Source organism: Hyperoodon ampullatus (assembly GCF_949752795.1).
Source record: "Hyperoodon ampullatus genome assembly, chromosome: 2".
In the NCBI taxonomy this organism is placed as follows: Eukaryota; Metazoa; Chordata; class Mammalia; order Artiodactyla; family Ziphiidae; genus Hyperoodon; species Hyperoodon ampullatus.
In genome coordinates, this window is record NC_136915.1 from 30,741,938 (window position 1) to 30,761,757 (window position 19,820).

Here is a 19,820-nt window from a genome sequence, read left to right on the forward strand (position 1 = left end):
GTACCAAACACCCATGGTCTGGAGGCAGAAACAGACTCAAAGATAGACAATCATTCATAGTGGTATGTTAAGACAGGCAGAACTACAGGGTTGCAGCAACACTGCCATGACTTGGAGCTGGGCAGGAGTGGCTCTCAGTAACGGGGCACTGAGCAGGGCTCGGGGTCTCTGCCGTCCAGTATCTACTGTCTGGTGCTTTGGGTATAGCAGGAACTCAAGACATGCTTGTTGAATCCTGAGTTAACTAAATCTCTGATAGTCTTTTCTGAGGGATTCTCTCCCCACTATCCCAACTCCCCATTAGGAGGTAATCAAGAGCTGACATTGAATCACAGGCAGCTGAGAGCTGGAGGGCTCTCTCTAAGCTGGCTGCTGTAGCTCTTGACTTGTCATGTGGGAAGAGCAGGGCCAGATGGGTTAAGTGACTTGCCAAGGTCACTCTCTTAAGAGGCAGGGCTAAGAACTATCTTGGGACTTGAGTCTTTGGAAAGAAAGGGGAGGAGAGGAAACAGCTCCGTGCTGCCCAGCTAGTAAGCGCAGAGCCTGCGTGCACCACGTACTGTTTGGTTTGAGTCCAGAGTCTGCGCTCATAGCCAGCACGGAGTTGAATGCGTTTGCTGCAGAGGAGAATGTGTGAATGCAGGGTGCAGATAGGTGTGGGCGTGGCCGTGCAGGCGTGAGTGCAGATTGGAGCATGCTGCTGGGGTGGAGGCGGGAGTGTAGGGCAGGTGTGAAGTGGGCTGGGCTGGGTGAGTGTGGCTGGTGCGTACCGGGCTGCATGTGAGTGCAGGGCGAGCATCAGTGTGACTAGATGAGGCTTGGGTGTAAGTGTGGACTTTTTCCCCAGGGGCAGCTGAGTTGAGTGAGCAGCAAAGAGCCCGATCCTGGGGCTCTGCCACCCTCATCTCCTGCCCTTGGCCCAGCCAGGCCTGGCTACCCACCTGTGCTGTCATCATAGACCACGGTGGCCGACCGCCACTTGAGGTACTGGACCAGGTCGAGGATGGCATGGCTGAGAGAGGCGTAGTCCGGGTACAGGTTCACATAGAAGGTGTCTTTGTTATCCAGTGGGTGGTGCTTCCAGCGCAGCTGGATGTGGGGCACCTCCAGAGCGTTGCAGATGGACTGGACGGCATTGGTGCAGGAGCCCTGGGATGGCCCAAAGATCGCCACCACCCCCAGTGCCAGCTGGTCACAGGCTGCAACAGAAAGAGGGAGGGAAGGATGGTACAGGGGTCAGTGCTGTTTCATCAGGCATCTGGGCAATGGGGGCATGGGGAGCAATGATCTTGAAAACCCCTCTGAGGTGGGCGACTGATGAGCTCTCTGAATCTCAGTTTCCTCATCTGGAAACTGGGGTTGTAATAGCCCCCACCTTAGAGAATCATAGAGAAGTTTAATGAGTATACACTGTTGGTGGGAATATAAGTTGGTGCAGCCACTATGGAGAACAGTATGGAAGTTCCTTAAAACGCTAAAAATAGACCTAACATATAATCCATCAATCCCACTCCTGGGCATATATCCAGAGAACACTCTAATTCGAAGATACCTACACCCTATGTTCATTACAGCACTATTTACAATAGTCAAAACATGGACACAACCTGAATGTCCATCGACAGATGAATGGATAAAGAAGATGTGGCATACACACACACACACACACACACACACACACACACACACACACACACACTATGGAATATTACTCAGCCATAAAAAATGAAATAATGCCATTTGCAGCAACATGGATGGACCTAGAGATTATCATACTAAGTGAAGTAAGCTAGACAGAGAAAGATGAATATCATATGATATTGCTTATATGTGAAATCTAAAAAAATGATACAAACAAACTTATTTACAAAACAGAAATAGACCCACAGACATAGAAAACAAACTTATGGTTGCCAAAGGGGAAAGAGGGGTAGGGATAAATTAGGAGGTTGGGATTAACAGATACACACTACTATACATAAAATAGATAACCAACAAGGACCTACTGCATAGCACAGGGAACTCTACTCAATAGTTTATATGTATGTGTATATATATATGTGTGTGAGTGTGTGTATAGCAGAATCACTTTGCTGTACACCTGAATCTAACACAACTATACTTCAATTCAAAAAAAAAGGACACAGCATAGTACTCGTGAAATAGAAATGACGATTACTTTTGTGTTACCATCTCTGTGATTAGCATCACCAGCTCTGTACCTGGTCCTGTTCTGGGGGGAAAGTTCAGAAACACATAGGAATGAAACACCTACCTGCTGGTGACTCTTAAACCTCCAGCTCCACCTGTTCCCTAACATCCAACTTGTACATCTCACCTCTCACTCACCATCACTATTTGGATGTCTAAGTTGCATCTCAGACCTAACGTGTCCAAAACGTCACCCCCTCTTCTCCTCCCAGCCTCCCCCATCCCAGTAAAGGGCAGCTCCACTGTCTCAGTGCCTTATGCCCAAAACCCTGGTTTTGTCTTGACTCCTTTCCTCTCATATCCCACATCCCAGCCCATCAGCAACTCCTGCTGCCTCTCCTTCAAAGCATATCAGAATCTGACCACTTCTCTCCACTCCCACCCCCGTCCAAGCCACCATCATCTTTTGCTTGCCTTACTGCAGAAGGCTCCTCACCAGTTCTGGCTTCCTCTGTAATCCTCCTGCCATCTTACCTTTCACAACCTAGGGTGGATGACATCACTCCTTTGCTCCAAGGGCTCCCGCTTCACTCAGTCTCGAAGGCAAAGTCCTTACAGTGATTAATGAGGACCTACTTGTTGCAGCTCTTCCCCACCCTGTCCCCGTCACCACTACCACTTTCTGGCTTCCTCTCACATCCTTCTCTCCCTTCCTCACATTACTCAAGCCCCACTGGCTTCCACGATGTTCCTCAAACATGCTTAGCACACTTATGCCTCAGGGCCTTTGCACGTGCTGTCACCTTTGGCTGGAATGCTCTCCCCTCAGATTTCCACATGACTCCTTCCTTCCCTTCCTCCAGGTCTCTGCATCTTTGTGTCTTATTAGAAACACATCACTGCAACCTGTAACAGCAATCCCTGTCCAGCCACACTCCCGAAAACCCACACCTGCTTTGTTTCTTTATCTATTAAATGAACACTGAAGTCTTATTCATTTGTTGACTTTCTCATCCCACTAAAATATGGTAAGCTCCAGAGAGGCAAGGGCTTGATCTGTGTTGTTTATTGCTGTTTCAACAGTGCTTAAATCTGGTCTGAGTAGGTGCTGAGTGAATGGATGCTGAATCCCTGCCTTCAAACAGCTCACATTCCTGGGGGAGGCCCAAGGACTCAGGCAGGTCAGACTGCAGATGCTTCTGGGAAGGGCAAGCATCAGCGGGCACAGCAGAGCATGAAATGAGCAGAAACGAGGGCAGCTGGGCCTCAAAGCGGGGCATAGGCTTACAGGGATTGTGTCTAAAAGATCCATAAAGTGGGACCTCTCAGGGGCAGTCAGGGGCTCCCCAGGAACCACTGCCCTTTCTCTGGCAACTGTCTCTAGTTTTCCTTTGGGCTCCACTGCCTTTCCCACTTCCCATCCCAGAGAGGTAGTGCGAGAGACCCAGACCCCAGCCGACTGTTCACTCACTGCCCCCAGTTCACAGACATTGGTTTGGAGGATGGTCATGTGACCAGTTGGAGCCAATGGGATGGCATGAGACCTCCCACTGAAAAGGGGAAGGGGGAACTTCCTGCTATAACTGGACCTGGGAGGAGGTAAGATGTGGAGGTGGAGTAGCCCCGTGTGCTCACAGAAAAAGCATAGTGCCTGTCTGTGAACGGAGTCAGTGTCGGGGACAGAAGAGCTAAGAGAGAGAAAGAAATGTGAGACCCATGATCAAGTGGAGCCCTGGACTTTGGTTACATGGACCAATACATTCTCTTTTTGCTTAAGCAAGTTACGATTTGGCTTTCTGTCACTTGCAGACATCAATGGAGCATCAGCACACCCACCAGCCTGTGGCCATGGGAGTGACACTATGTGCACACGTATGAACATATGATGCATGTAGGAGGAGGCAAAACATGGACACACAGTGGATTCAGACACATCCTGGCTGCCTCAAGAGCCTTTGGGAATGACCTACTGGGCTCAGGCTCACCCCTAAGATTTGCGAGGCCCAGGGCCAAAGAACAAAGAGAGGCCCACATACCAAGTGGCTAAATATTTAAATGTTTTAAAGTCAAGCTAACAAACTGTTATATAAAACATGTGATTTTCTCCTACCTTGGCAAAGATGCCTTCCTAACAACCTGTAAAGTCAGGTGAGAACGGAGACTTCTCCTACTCAGTGATGTGGGGAGAGAAGGCACCAGCCTCTACACTGCCCCCTCCTCTTTGACCACTGGTTCCACCCTGAACCATAAAGGGCCTTGAACTTTCCATGTGGACACCCCACTTCTTATGTCCAAGCTCTGTCCACACTCCTTGCGAACAGCTGTCTCTTGGTCACCCCTACATAGGGCCTAGGAATGTGACCATGGAAGTGTGTTTCTCCCTCCAGAGGATAGGCTAGGGCAGAGGCTCGTGCAGGCCTAGAGATGGGCACAGAGCCAAGTGGGCAGGAAATTCAGGGTTCTAGATACTTGGAGCAAAGACTAGAAGGGCAGGGCACAGGCTCCTGGTGGGCAAGTGCCCTTGGTCTGACTGACCCCTTGTACTCAGAGGAGACATCAACCAGGGGAGGGTAAGGGCAACCCCTCCAAAGCACAGGCCCTGGGAAAGAGCCCCTCTTGCCTGGGCTAAGGGATCCAAAGATACAGGGTGGTTTGAATTCGTCATAATGTATGGTCTTCAGGGTATTTTTCCTCTCCACTGACATCCACCCCTCCTCCCTTACTGCCTCCTAGGAATAGGAGATATTGTATAATGTAGTTATTTCTCCTGAAATTTGTACTTCCCCCAAGAACATCAGAGAATGCCACTTATGGTCTGGGTGAAAGAGCACTCTGGGGGTAGGCTAGTTATTGCCAGGAGTCTGATGGAAGCACCTGGAACACGGGACAGCACAGCCATGTGTGGAAGGTAGCAGGCCCAGCACAGAGGGCATCTCCTGGGTGACCAGGATTCCTCATGGCCAATGCCAAGTGCAAGAGAGGACCTACCATAGGGCACATGGTGCCTTCCTGGTGCTCCTACAGTGGTGGGACTGGAGATCAAGTCTGGGAAGCACTGTTTCGTCCCTGCTATTGTCACCCTAGAGTGAATAAACCTAGGGCAGCACTCTGTGTGATTGTGTGTGACATAAACCCCAGAGATAATAAATGCTTCAAAAATTGGAACTCTAGGTTTGTTGGTAAATGGTCCAATTTGGGGACAGTTCTCCTTTTCAGGGCCTGTGCCCCAAGGAGGCCATGCCCTGACCTGTAGGCTCACTGTCCATTCATGCTGTTCTTCTGCTCTCTGGGTTTACTGAATGTCTCTCTGACCACTCGTCCCCTTATGAGCAGGTGCTCCCTGAGCATTTTGTAGCCATAGAGACTGGACACCAATATGGAAGAGATGATGATAGTGAGGGACAGCCATCCAGGCCTGGCCACTCCCTCTTGCCCAAACCTGAAGATGTAGGCACCCTGTGAAATCTGCAGGTGTCTCTCATGCTCTACCTCCTCTTTCTGTTTTGAACCTCCTAGCGGTCCTCTGATGTCCCTGGTTTCCAGTCTACTATCTACTGTCTCTACTCTTTCTCTTTTCCTTCTAGGACCTTCTGATTGATGACTTGGTTGAATAACTTTTATGTCTCATTCCCTCCCACTACCCCCTCCAAGAACCTGTCTTTTGCATTTCTTGCTTTTTATAACAATGGTGGGATGGTGATGAGGAGACTGATGATGATAAATATGTCAATGTCACGACAGTTATGGTGATGATGACAGTAGGAAAGATGATGATGATGTAAGTGCTGATGAGGAGGAGGTGATAACAATGTTGATGGTGATAATGGTAATGGTGGTGATGATGTTGATGGTGATGAGAGGTGATAATGAAGATGCTGATGCCATGACAGTGATGGTGATGTTGGCAAGGATGTGAATGGGGTTGATAACAATTCTGATGGTATTGATAAGATTGGTCATGATGATGTTAATGCCATGACTGTAACAGGGATGAGGAGAGCAGGAGTGGTGGTGATGATGCTGGTATTGATGAGATTGGTGATGATGAAGATGTTGCTGTCACTGCAGTGATTCTGATGATGATAGTAGGGGTGATGATGGTGGTGTTGATGTGAAGAGTGGAGGTGATACCACGGCTGACAGTGATAACAGTAACGGTGGTGATACTGCATTGGTTTTGATGGTGGGGACGACAGTGTGATATGATCATGATGAACACACTGGGCTTCATTCTCCCAGAGATGCAATGATTAGATCTCACTGCTGGGCGGCAGGAGGCATCAGTCCTGCCCGCCCTTCACCTATTTCTTCTCCATGGCCTCTCTCCACATCCCTTTTCCTATCCCTTCCATGTGCCTTCCACCCTCTGAGGAGCTTCCTGCCTGGAAGAACACTGCTGCCCCAAAGGGACCAGGGTAGGGTTATAGCAGCAGCAGCCACAGCAGCTTTCTCTCCAGATGTTTCCAGGGCAGCAGCCAACTCTTGTTCTGGCAGCCCTGAGCACACACAGCAGTAATTACATTATTTGTGGCTTCAGTTTTGAATCCATTTTCTGGTCATTTTATAGTAACTCAGTGGTTCACAGTCATTGCAGGAGTCCACAGCCTGAATGCAGCTCCCCCCACCCCCTTTGCATGGCAATTGTAGTCATAGCAAAAATTATCCCGATCAATTTGTGTCTTAAAAGGAATTGAGCAGCCCAGAGAATAAATGGAGGCAGAGCAGCCTGGGGAGGGCTGGGTCGATTCCAGGCCCACTCGGTCAGGCTTGGAAGAAAACACAGACGTTCTCTGGGCTGTTGGCTCAGGCACTACCTGGCAGTCACTGATCTTTTAATTTTCCACAAAACATTTAAAACTAAAGACAATAAATGAAAGTCCCTGTTAATGGGGAAAGGCCTCCTGGGCCTCATGTGGAGGAAAGGACTAATTCAACCAGAGCTGGCAGGGCAGGTGGTGCCAGGCTCCGTGCCTCTGCATCCCCTCAACCCACATGGCCCGAGGTGGCTGGATCCAGCTGTGATGAGAACCTCTGCCTAGGGAAAATGAATTATCATTGGGTTAATTAGAATGAGGCCCAAGTTCACCCCTCTGGAAGAGTCCTAATGATGCTCCCGAGGAATACATTTTTAAAAACCAAAGATCAAAAGAAAAAATAAAGATCACAGAACATGGGGTTCCCCGAGGGATGGAGGGTCCCCAGTGTGGAGCATGATCCAACAGCAGAAATGCCTCCAGGGTCAGACAGGGGTGCTTCTAACCACAGCAGGGGTCTGTCTTAGGTATATTATCAAAAGGACATTAAGGGAGAGTGACAGTAGAGAGGAGCCACTTACATTTTTTAATTGAGATATAATACAATTCAGTAAAGTGCATTAATTTTAAGCACAGAATTTTATGAATTTTTACATATAACCGAACTCATGTAACTACTACTTAGATCAAAACATAGAACATTTCCAACACCTAAGAAGGTTCTGTCTTCCCCTTTCCAGTTCATATCCCTCTTCCAGAAGTGATCACCGCTCATTCACTCAAAAATATGTCTGTGAGCCTCATCTGGGATGGTGTGCATAGCAAGAGCTGGTTCTGTTTTTATTGCCAATTCAATTCCATTGTATAACTGTACCCCCCACCTATCCATTCTTCTGTTGATGGACCTTTCATTTATTTCCAACTCTTGGCTATTATCAAGAAAGTGGCTAGGAACAACCTTCCAGACATACATTTCACCTTAGTAGATACTTCCAAACAGTTCTCCTGAGAAGTTGAACCAGTTTTCACTCCCACCAGCATTGTGTAGAAAAAACAAACCTCACCTCCTACCTCCCACCTGACCCAGAAAATCAATTTGAGATAGATCATAGAGTTAACTATGAAAGATAAAACAACAGAGCTTCCAGAAGAGAACATAGGAGAATATCTTCATGACCTTAGGATAGACAAAAACAGAACACAAAAAGCATTGGCCATAATGGAAAATATTGATAAATTGGACTCCTTTAAATGAAAAAGTTTGGTCCTCAAAAGATACTACCAAGAGAGTGAAAAGGCAAGCTCATCTGTAACAGATATATGCAATATGTATATCCAGCAAAGGACACATATCCAGAATACATAAAAGACTCATACAAATCAATATGAAAATGACAAGCAACTCAATTTTCAAAAGTGGTTGAAAGCCTCCAGAAGGCACTCCAAGAAAGGGAAGCTCCAAATGATCTATTAGCATCTGAAAAGATGCTCAATATCTCTGGTCATCAGGGAAATACAAAATAAAACCACAGTGAGACATCCGCCACATAAACCACCGAAAATAAAACGAACTTTACCACGAGTTAGCAAAGATGTGGAGCAACTACTACTGTCTCGCATTACTGGGGGGAGTGCCAACTGGTACAGCAACTTTGGAAAACTGTTAGGCTGAACATATGCACATTGGATGACCTCACATTTCCACTTCTGGGTATGTATCCAATGAAAAACGTGCACGTTTGTGCACCAAAAGACATTGATGAGAATGTTCATAGCAGAACTACTCTGTGGCCTTAAATGGAAACAACTCAAATGCTCAACAGTAAGTTTGATTTTTAAAAACTGTGGTCTATTCATATAATGGAACACTACACAACAATGAAGAACAAGAGACTACTGTTACATCCAACAACATAGATGAATCTCACAGATCTACTGTAGGGTGAAAGAAGCAAGACTCAAAAAAGTACACATTGGTATTTTATTCATGTAAAGCTCAAAACCAGGCAAAACTGGTATATGGCACCAGCAGTCAGAACCGTGATTCTACAGTACGGTAGTGAGGAGGAAAAGGGACGTGCAATCTAGTGGAAGAGATGGACGATAATCACATAAATATACCCACACACCCACACCCACACCCATACCACCAGGGGTCAGGGATGTGAAAAAAAGGTCCAGAGTGTTATAAGATGAAAGCAGGGAGACCTGACCTTGTCCAGGGACTTGCAGAGGGCTCCCCTGAGGACCAGAAGGCTGAGAGGAGGAGTTCTTTAGACAAAGAGGTGGGATGGGGAAAGGGAATTATAAGCAGAGGGAACAGCATGTGCAAAAGCCCTGAGGTGGGAGGAAGCATGGCACCTGAGGATGGCAGGGATAGCTAGAACCCAGAGACTGAGGGAGCCAGTGGCACAGATGTGGCTGGAGGGTCACGTCAGTGCTGGACTAGGTAGGCCCTCCAACAAACAAGGCACGTGACCTGCTGTGGGATGGGGAGGGGCTGTGGCTTTTGTCACTTGGACCCATTTGGCTGGACTTCCAGAGCTGAGTGTTTCTGTCTCGGGTCTACTCACCCACTGCCAGGCAACTCCACATAGCGTGGGACTGTGAGACCCTGCTGGAGGAAGTGCCTCAGCAGGCTCTGAAGCTCTGTCCTGGGCTCACTGTCGGGGAAGGTCCCTGTGCTGAGTGGCATGTGCACCACTCAAGAGTCATCTATTCCTTTAGTGAATTTTAGACAAAAGGGACAGAAGACACAACCCAGCCCTTAGGGGGGTGGTGTCCATACGGGCCTCTCTGTTCCGTCTCTGGGCATTTGTTCTGTGTCTTGACCTTTTCACTGAGCAGTTTTGAATGAGGTCAGTCATTTTCTAGCTGGACAAGGCTGGGCAGAGGATGCCAGCATGGACTCTCAGCAGGGAGATGGAGACCTGACCACACAGTGTTGGCCACAGTGCATGCTGGGAAAGAGCTAGGAGGATGTGGGCAGGGAGGAGTGCACGTCAGCACAGGGAGAGGAGGGATGGAGTGATGGGCCACGACCACTCTACAAGGCTAACAGGGTGGGGTGCCTCTAGTTTGTGTGCAGGTTGGCCCTGAGGCAGTGGCCTCTAAAATGTCAGTGACAGCTGTGTTCAATGCCAGGAAACCCTCGACCTTCAGCACACAAGGCAAGGAGAAGCAGGGCGGGCGAGGCAGGGACCAGCACTGGGAAAGTGCTTGAAGGTGTGAGGCCCCTGACCTGATGGCTCAGGGAGTGGACAGCAAGGAAGCCAATGTAATAAGAACAAGTCCAATGGTACTTCATATGTGCCAGGCACTGTCCTAAGCACTTCACAGAGGTGTGCCCATTTTGTAGACAAAAAAAGCTGAGGCACTGGGTGTTTTGTGCAAGGTCACACAACTAATATCAGAATGGACAGAGTGCAGTTCCAGGATGTCTGGCCCCAAGCCCACGCTACTCTGCCTTTCTATACTGAGGTGTTTACCCGCAATGGGGTTTTGGAAAACAGAGAGGGCAGCAGGCAGCACCTTGGCAGGTCTGTACCTGAGAGCCCAGGAGACCTTGATTAGCCACTGGGAACCCCTTAGAAAGACCAAGGGGATCTTGTGGATGGGCCTGTCTCCCCAAGATGCATGGATAATGCTGCCAGCAAGGATTCTGGGCAATGATGCTCAGCCTCCCATGCCCCATTCTCACACTACTCATTCATTGATTCATTCAATGGTCATTTCACTGAACACTTAATATATACCAGTCTTTTAGGTGCCAGGGCTATATCAGTTAAGAAGAAGGAGCCTTCCTCTCAGCTGTGTTGGAGAGGAGGAGAAAGACATTAAATACACACAATGATTTAATTACAAATTGTGATAAGGGCCTTGAAGAAGAGAAGCAAGGGGCTATGATAGCATACGATAGGAAGGATGACCCTGGGAATGAGATTCCTTAGGTCTGAGGGTTTTTTTTTAATAGAGTTCCATGGAACTCTAGGGTTCTATGGAAGTTATTTCCAGAGTTATCTAAGACTTTAAGTTAAATTCCAATTACACATATATATGAATGATATTTTTAAAGACAGCAAAAAAAAGAGCATACTGGTATACTCAAATGTGCTATGTATGCCACATTGGAACCTGCTAGCTCATTCAGGTATTGACAAGTTACCTTGTTTTTTTAGTGAGGATCTTAGAATAAAGTCCTTCGGTCCTTTCTGTGCAATTATTGGAGTTTATTGTAAATGTGTCACTAATGCGAAAGAACAGAGCCCAATATTTCATTTTTGATTTCTTAAAATTCAGGTATGGGGAAAACTATGATTGGATTTGCTACAATTATTTTTGTGAATTATGGTTTTCTTGTTATTATGCAGCCAAAAAAAAAATATATGGAAACGTACTGAATGCTGAGGCCAATGTCAGACTTCAAGTGTCATCCACAGCTGGGGTCAAATTGTTGTACCCATAGCAGCAGCTGTTTTTGTTTTTAGTAAGTCTTTTTATGCAAGTAAGTGTTGCATATTTGAACTTCTACATAATCTGTTTTATATATATTTTAAATACTGATATACTGGGCAGGATTCCAATGAAAGAAAAACTAAGTTTGAAAGTGCTGGCTTTGGTTCAGAGGCTTTGGAGAGCTGGGCTGGCCTCCTTACCCATCTCAGGACCCCACCCCTCATACCCCACCCCTTCCCAAGGCCCCCTCATTCCCTCAAGGCCTTTGCCTGTGGCCTGGAAACTCCTGATGGACAAACTGCCGCTCCCGAGAGATGACACGACCTAAGCGAACTGCGCCAGAGGCTGGTCCTGAAACCAGGCAGAAAAGGCTCTAGGCCCCAAACCCAACCAGAGCTTTGGCACATTTTAAGGACCTTGGACAGCAAACACAGCCTTATCCCTCCCAAGGCCAGAAAGAGAGCAGTGGGGGCGGCCCACTCACCCTTCTTGGTGGCCTCGAAGCTGTCGTGGAAGTGAATCCTCTGGATGTCGTAGGTCAAGGTTGTGTTGGGCAGCAGTGTCCTGTTTCTGTTGATGATGTTGGCAGAAAATCGAAAGGCATGCTCCTCGGCGTTCATGATCTGGGCGTTGGGGCCGTCTGCATACTCAAAGATTCCTCCTGCGAGAGATGGGTAAAATTGTGTGTGCTGGGGAGGGAGGAGGGCTGCCAAGAAAGACACTTGGTTCAGAAGGTTTTTTTTTTTTTTTTTTTTTTTTTGGCTGTACGCGGGCCTCTCACTGTTGTGGCCTCTCCCGTTGCTGAGCACAGGCTCCGGACGCGCAGGCTCAGCGGCCATGGCTCACGGGCCTAGCCGTTCCACGGCATGTGGGATCCTCCCAGACCGGGGCATGAACCCGTGTCCCCTGCATCGGCAGGCGGACTCTCAACCACTGTACCACCAGGGAAGCCCGGTTCAGAAGGTTTTATGGGCAAGATTCTTCCCCCAAATGTTCAATAACATGCCAGATTATTCCCATACGTAGACATTGTGTTGGAGCATAAGAAATATGAAAATCCTCCGAGTTCATTTCACTCAGCTAGTAAATTCCTAATAACAGAGACTGACAAACAGAGCGCAAATAAAATGACCAACTTATGAATATTGCTATGAAAATTCTCAATACAGTGCTGGCAAGTAGAATCTACCAGAATATTATTACAAGGATAACATGCCATGACCACAGAGTTGTATAAGCGTGGTTCAATATAAATACATCTATGAATATCATTCCATCACATCAACAGTTCAAAGGGAAAAAGATATGATCAACTCACAAAATACAGGAAGGCATTTGATAAAATTTGGTGGGAATGTGAATTGGTACAGCCACTATGGAGAACAGTATGGAGGTTCCTTAAAAAACTACAAATAGAACTACCATGCGACCCAGCAATCCCACTACTGGGCATATACCCTGAGAAAACCATAATTCAAAAAGAGTCATGTACCACAGTGTTCATTGCAGCACTATTTACAATAGCCAGGACATGGAAGCAAACTAAGTGTCCCTCGACAGATGAATGGATAAAGAAGATGTGGCACATATATACAATGGAATATCACTCAGCCATAAAAAGAAATGAAATTGAGTTATTTGTAGTGAGGTGGATGGACCTAGAGTCTGTCATACAGAGTGAAGTAAGTCAGAAAGAGAAAAACAAATACCGTATGCTAACACATATATATGGAATCTAAAAAAAAAAAAAAAAAAAAAGGTTCTGAAGAACCTAGGGGCAGGACAGGAATAAAGACACAGATGTAGAGAATGGACCTGAGGACATGGGGAGGGGGAAGGGTAAGCTGGGATGAAGTGAGAGAGTGGCATGGACATATATACACTACCAAATGTAAAACAGATAGCTAGTGGGAAGCAGCCACATAGCACAGGGAGATGAGCTTGGGGCTTTGTGACCACCTAGAGGAGTGGGATAGGGAGGGTGGGAGGGAGACGCAAGAGGGAGGGGATATGGGGATATAGGTGTACGTATAGCTGATCCACTTTGTTATACAGCAGAAACTAACACAACGTTGTAAAGCAATTATACTCCAATAAAGATGTTAAAAAAAAGAATGCTTAATAATCTAGCTCTAGAATAGATACTTCCTTGAAGCATCTTCAGCTCAAATTGGCCTTTAATATCACTAATGGTGAAACACTAGAGGCATTCTCATTAAAGGAGAAAAAAGAGGAGGTGTGTAGAGTCACACCACACCATTAATCAATGAAATAAGAAGGAAAAAGAATTTAGAGGCACATCCCTTGGAAAGAAAAAAATTCTTATTTGCCAATGATATAAATGCCTTCCTAAAAGCTCTTAAAATAATCCCTAAACATGAAAACTAGTAAGAACTAGTAGGAGACTCAAGTTCAATGACCAGTTAGCACAAATTAAGTGTTTCTTTAAACCAGCAACAACCAGTAAAAACTTAATGGCAAAAGGATTTCCTTTACAATATCAACGAAATAGTAAATAACTAATCATGAACCAACTCCAATATTAAAAATGACAAAAACACCTTAAGTGAGAGACATAAAAATAGATTTAAATGAGGAGGCATGTCATGTTCCTGGGTAGGTAGGGTCAAGGGTAGAGGTGTCAGTTTTTCTTCAAATTACTTTTTCAGCTTAATGTAATTCCAATCAGAATCATAGAAGAATATATGTGTGTGTGTGTGTATATATATATATATTTTTTTAACTTGACAAAATGACTCTAAAATACATCTGGAAGATTAAACAGGAGACAGCCTAAAAAGAGATGAGAGATGACTTGCACTGCCAGATTTAAAATATATCATAAAGCCAAGATAATTAAAACCATGTCCAATGGTATATGAGAACACAGTTAGGCCAATGGAACGAGATAAAAGCCCCCAGAAAAAGATTCAAGTAGAGATAAGTATTTAAGACATGATAAAGATGGCTATTTCCAATCAGAAGGTAGAAGATGAATTATTCATTAATTGTGCTGAGACAATTATTCAATTATTTGGGAGAAATTTAAGTTAGATTCCAATCTTAAGCTATAAAAAAAAAAAAAAGTTCCAGATGGAGAAAAGATTAAATAGCAAGAAAGTAAGGGAAGGAAGGGGGGCAAATAACTCTACAAAACTACCTAAAAAGACAATATAGGTGGATATTTTACAATTGAGGTGGAGGAGGCCTTCCTAGGCATTCCAGTAAAGTCAGAAACCATAGGAGAAAGATTTATAACTCCACAGAAATAATATAAAATGTGTAGATTTCAGCATTTCCATAAACAGAATTAAATAGCAAACAACAAACTTGGAAATAATATAGGTAACGTATATGGCAGTATAAAGGTTGATGTTCTTATTTTATAAAAAGCATTTAAAACACTTAAAAAAGACAAATGCTCCAATACAAAAATGTGCAAAGGGCAAGGATGGGCATTTCACAAAAGAAAAAAAAATAATACAAAGGAGCTATTAACACATATGAAAAAATGTGCATCCACTCTAATAGTCAAATAAACTCAATTTAAACCAACAGTGAGATACCATTTTTGCCTGTCCCAGCTTTGCCGAGGGTGTTTGGAAACAAACATTTGCTTAACTGTTGGTAGGAGTGGGAACCCGTACACCCTCCTTCCTTGATGGCCATTAGAAATGTATCAAAAGCCTTAAAAATGCTCACATCTTGAACTCATATCTTTGGCTTCTAGGAATTGATTCCAACGATGGGCATGCAGCTCATGTGTGAGGAGGCGGATCTAGAGATGCTCAACACCAGAGAAACAGTAAATAAATGGCAATTTGTTACATATTCCCATATAATAGCAAACATGTAATGATTGGGAAGTATCCATGGTATATATATATATCATGATATATATATATATGTATATATATATATATTTTTTTTTTTTTTTTTGAGGTACGTGGGCCTCTCACTGTTGTGGCCTCTCCTGTCGCGGAGCACAGGCTCCGGACGTGCAGGCTCAGCGGCCATGGCTCACGGGCCCAGCCGCTCCACGGCGTGTGGGATCCTCCTGGACCGGGGCACGAACCCGTGTCCCCTGCATCGGCAGGTGGACTCTCAACCACTGCGCCACCAGGGAAGCCCCATGATATATTTTTAAGTGAAAAACAAAAGTTGTAAAGCAGGAGATGCAGTGTGACCCCATGTTAGAAGAGGAAGAATAGAAGGAAGATGAGGAGGGATTCATATCATTGACAAGAGAAGAGGAGGCATTTCAAAACAACACAAGTGTACAGTCCTATGTAATAGATTTCTTATTTTGTTCTTTCTGCTTATTTTCCCAAAATAAACCTCTATTCTTAAAAAAAAAATCAACTTAATTGTGGTATTATTTACATGAAGAAATTTCACAAAATTCACTGTTTTAAGTGTACAATGATTTTTAGTAAATTTACTAAATTGTGTGACCATCACCACAATCCAGCTACTGAACATTTCCATCACCCCAATAAGATCCCTGGTGCCCACTTACAGTCAATCATTGTTTTCACCCCCTGTCCTCCGGCCTCAGGCAACCACTAATTTACTTTCTCTCTCTAGAGATTTGTCTTTTCCAGGCATTTCATTTAAATGGAATCATGCAATGTGTGGTCTTCTGCTTCTTTCACTGAGCATAATGCTTCTGAGGCTCATCTATGTTGTAGCACGTATCAGGACATCATTTCTTTTTATTGTTAAATAGTATCACTTTCTATGGACGTACCACATTTTATTTACCCGTTCACCACCAGTTGATGGGTATCCGGGTTGTTCAATTGTTTAAAATTTTTTTTAAAAAACAGTGAATATTTTTAAAAGTAAACAAATAAATCTGCTGCTCTCCCACCCCCGTGGGTATTCCAGCAGGCTTACAGTTTGTAACACATAGTGTGCATGCATGTGAGTCTGTGTGGGGATGCAGAAACACACTGAGCACATCTGTAAAACAAGACGAGAAGACTGCATCCCCAAATGTTAAGAGGGGGTCTCTCTAAGTGGGAGGATTACGGGTGACTTGAATTTCCTTCTTTGTGCTTTTTCTGTATTTTCAAAAAGTTCTGCAGGGAACATGTGTTATATTTCTAATCAGAAAAGTCATCATGTGATTGTGTGTATGTGTTTAAAGGAAAATAAGTGATCAAAATACCATAAGATCCAGTAATTCCATTTCTATGGATACAAATTTAGAAAAAGTTAGAGTAACACAAACATTTATGTATAAGGATATTCTTGAAATAGTATCTTGAAATAATATTGAAAAAAATAGAAACAACTTGATGTTCAAAAGCAGATTACTCAATATATTAAAACCCATCCATATGGCAGAACAACTTGCAGGCATTAACAGTCAGGGTATTGGATGGCAGGATATGGTGTCCGGGATTTGCTTCAAAATAATATGGGAGGGGTGGATGTGAAGGGAATGCAGATAGGGTAGGAAAGGCCATGGGTCGCCGATTGCTGGGTCCAGGTGGTGGGTACACAGGGATTCATTATACCATTCTCCCTAAGTATATATGACAGACGTCCTCCATAATAAAATAGTCTTTAAAATCATAGTATATAAGGCAAAAATAACAAATCATGGTCATGCAGTCAGAGAAAAGACACATTATTTGCAGATGCTTATTACCATTCTCTTAAAAACTCAAGAGAATCATATCAAAACCTAGTAGAAAGTAAACAGAAAGCTCATCAGGGGACCAGCATATAAAACATATAGAAAAATGTATAGCCTTCCTATAAATCAGCAATAAACAGTGAGGAATTACAAGAGAAAAAAGAGACCCTATTCACAAAAGCAACAACAAAAAAATAAAATACTTTACAATAAATGTGCTATTCCTATATCAAGAAAACTACAAACCTTTACTGGGGGACATAAAAGAAGACTTGAATAAATGGAGAGACATAACTTTCTCCTGGAAGGGAAGGCTCAATATTGTAAAGATGTCAGCTCTCCTCAAATTAATTTACAAATTTAATGCAATTCCAATTAAAATCAAAAAGGACATACCAGAAGGGCGTACACCAAAATGTTAACAGAGGTTCTTTCTATAAAGTAAAAAGATAATGGATTGCTTTTGCTTAGTGCTTTCCCCCACAAATGTTCTGCACGGAGCTTTGGTAATGAGGAAAAAAGCTTTTAAAAAACGCTCTTAAAACATACTTAATGATACAGGAAATGCTCATCCTGCCCGCCCCCAAAGGCAACAAAATAATATTACAGTATGAAACCTATTTATCAAATAAAAAGCACATAACTATGTTTATAGAAAAAAGACTGGAAGGATTTATACCATGGTACCAGTGAGTTTCTCTGGGAAGAAGAGGTTTATGGATACTTTTAATCTTGCTCTTTGTAGTTTCTTGATTTTTCCATATTATTTACAATGAATAAGTATTATTTTTAATATTTTAAAATGTAAACATCAAAAATATTCTTCCAAGAAAGGCTGGGGAGAAATCTAGTCATTACAGAGCCCTATCCCAAATGAGGGTCGAGGGTCAATGGTAATGGGACAGTGGGCAATTTCCTAGGGCTTCACACATCCTTGCTTGCCTCTCAGAGCTTGGCAGGTGGGGAGGAGAAGAGAGAGGGGGTCTCAAGCCACTGAGACCCAAGCCCAGAGAATACACAATTCAGTCCCATGAATACCCACTGGTCTCTGCCCACTTGTCACTGGGTGCTGGGATAAGAGAAGTCAGTCCTGTGCCTCTGTTCTTAAGAAGGACTCGGCTGACAATAAACAGATGACCATAGATGACCATAACCAGCATGTGCGTTAATCAGTTGTTCCCAACTCAGGTTCCAGAGACAGTCAGGCCTCAGTCCAAACCCTGGCTCTACCCACTGGAGGAAGTTACTCTCTCTGAGACTCAGTTTCTCCATCTGCAAAATGGGGTACACACTTCCAAGGGTTGATTGTTGCAAGGAAGAAAGAAAACAATGTAGCTAAATGCGTGGGACATGGTGAGGACTTAGTAAAGGACAGTAATTAAAGTAGGAGTGAAACAATGCTATTTAGAAAAACAAAATGAATTCTGAGCTTCTACATTCTAGGGCAGGGGTTGACAAACATTTTCTGTAAAGGAGCAGATAGTAAATATTTTTGGCTTTGTGGGCCAGAAGGTCTAATGGACTCTTCCATTGTAGCATGAAAGCAGTATATGTAAACAATGGATGTGGCTATGTTTCAATAAAGTTTTATTTACAAAAACAGGTGGTGAGCTGGATTTGGCCTGTGGGCTGTAGTCTGTGCCCTCTTCCAGGGGAAGGGCAGCCTTTATCTCAGAGGGAAAAGCACCTTAGGGCCTGGATGGAGAAGATAAGATGATGATAGTACTGAATTGCTGTGCAAAAGAAACAAAGATGAGATGTTGAATTTTTGTGTGGGGAGGATTGGAGAGAAGGGCCCAAGAGAAAGGGAATAGACAGGAAGTGGGCCCAAAAAGAGAGAAAGAAGAGGACAATATACCCCAGGACCAAAGGCGGGTGAGGCCACGGCAGGGAGGGCCGTGTTAACACAGTGATGTCTGGTACTTAGTGCCCAGTGAGCCTGATCTGTGTGTGCTGTCATCTCCCTCCTTACAGGAGCCCCATCATTTAGTAAAGTTGGTCACAGAAAACTGACCCCAGCTTGTGCTCTTTGGGGACAGTGAAGGAAGGTGGGCAGAGTCCAGCATAGGGCGAATCAGGGTAGAAAGAGGACAAGAGGGGCCGGAGGTGGGATGAGAGGGGATGGAAAATTCAGCAGAGAAGGAAGTTGGAACAAGAGGTGGTTAGGAGAAACCAGAAGGCCTGGGGTATCTCAGAGATGTTGCTGGGGAGAGGCAGTTCCCCCATCTCTATCCCCCAAACACAGGCAAGGATGGGTCATTTTACTTGAACATTAAGGGCAAGATGATCCCCCAAATTTGAATGTATTGGGACACCCAGGCCGCAAATATTTAGATACAGTGCAGAGGTTCAGAGAGTGGGTTCTGGATGTAGCAGACATGGGTTTGAGTCTTGGTTCCATTCACAGGCTGTCCTTCTCTCTAGAGAACTATTCTCACTTCTTCCCAGGGGGGCAGTGTGTAGCCAATGACTGGATGATACTGGGGCTCAAAAGGGTGGGTATAACTCTGTGGTGCAGGTATGCTCCACAGCCCCTCCCAACAGCCCCACCTTGCATCGGACGAAGACCAGATCTTACCCAAGGCTGCATCTTGGTCCATCCCTGTCCCCTTCCCTATCCTGCTTTGCTCACACCCCGACAGGGTTTTCCTAAAGAGCGCTCTTCCCTGTTATCGACCCCAGGTATCTGAATCCTTGACTCAGGCTCTGCATCTGGGGGACCTGACCTAAGATAGAGGTGATGGTGCTTCAGGGAGAGTATCAACCACACTTACCTTTCAGTTCTTTTGGAGGAAGGGAAGGGCGGCACCGAA

At 44.7% G+C, this 19,820-nt stretch overlaps 1 protein-coding gene across 1 annotated transcript in view; it reads right to left on the reverse strand.

Annotated features, from left to right (window-relative positions):
• The window catches only part of GRIK3 (glutamate ionotropic receptor kainate type subunit 3), a gene marked incomplete at both ends in the record, with an annotated part of 234,217 nt that overhangs the window by 76,064 nt on the left and 138,333 nt on the right, over positions 1 to 19,820 (reverse strand). The window contains 2 exons of the mRNA XM_079696534.1: positions 942 to 1,199; positions 11,845 to 12,021. Of these exons, the coding sequence (XP_079552660.1) occupies positions 942 to 1,199; positions 11,845 to 12,021 (435 nt within the window). The remainder of the gene's footprint in view (positions 1 to 941; positions 1,200 to 11,844; positions 12,022 to 19,820) is intronic.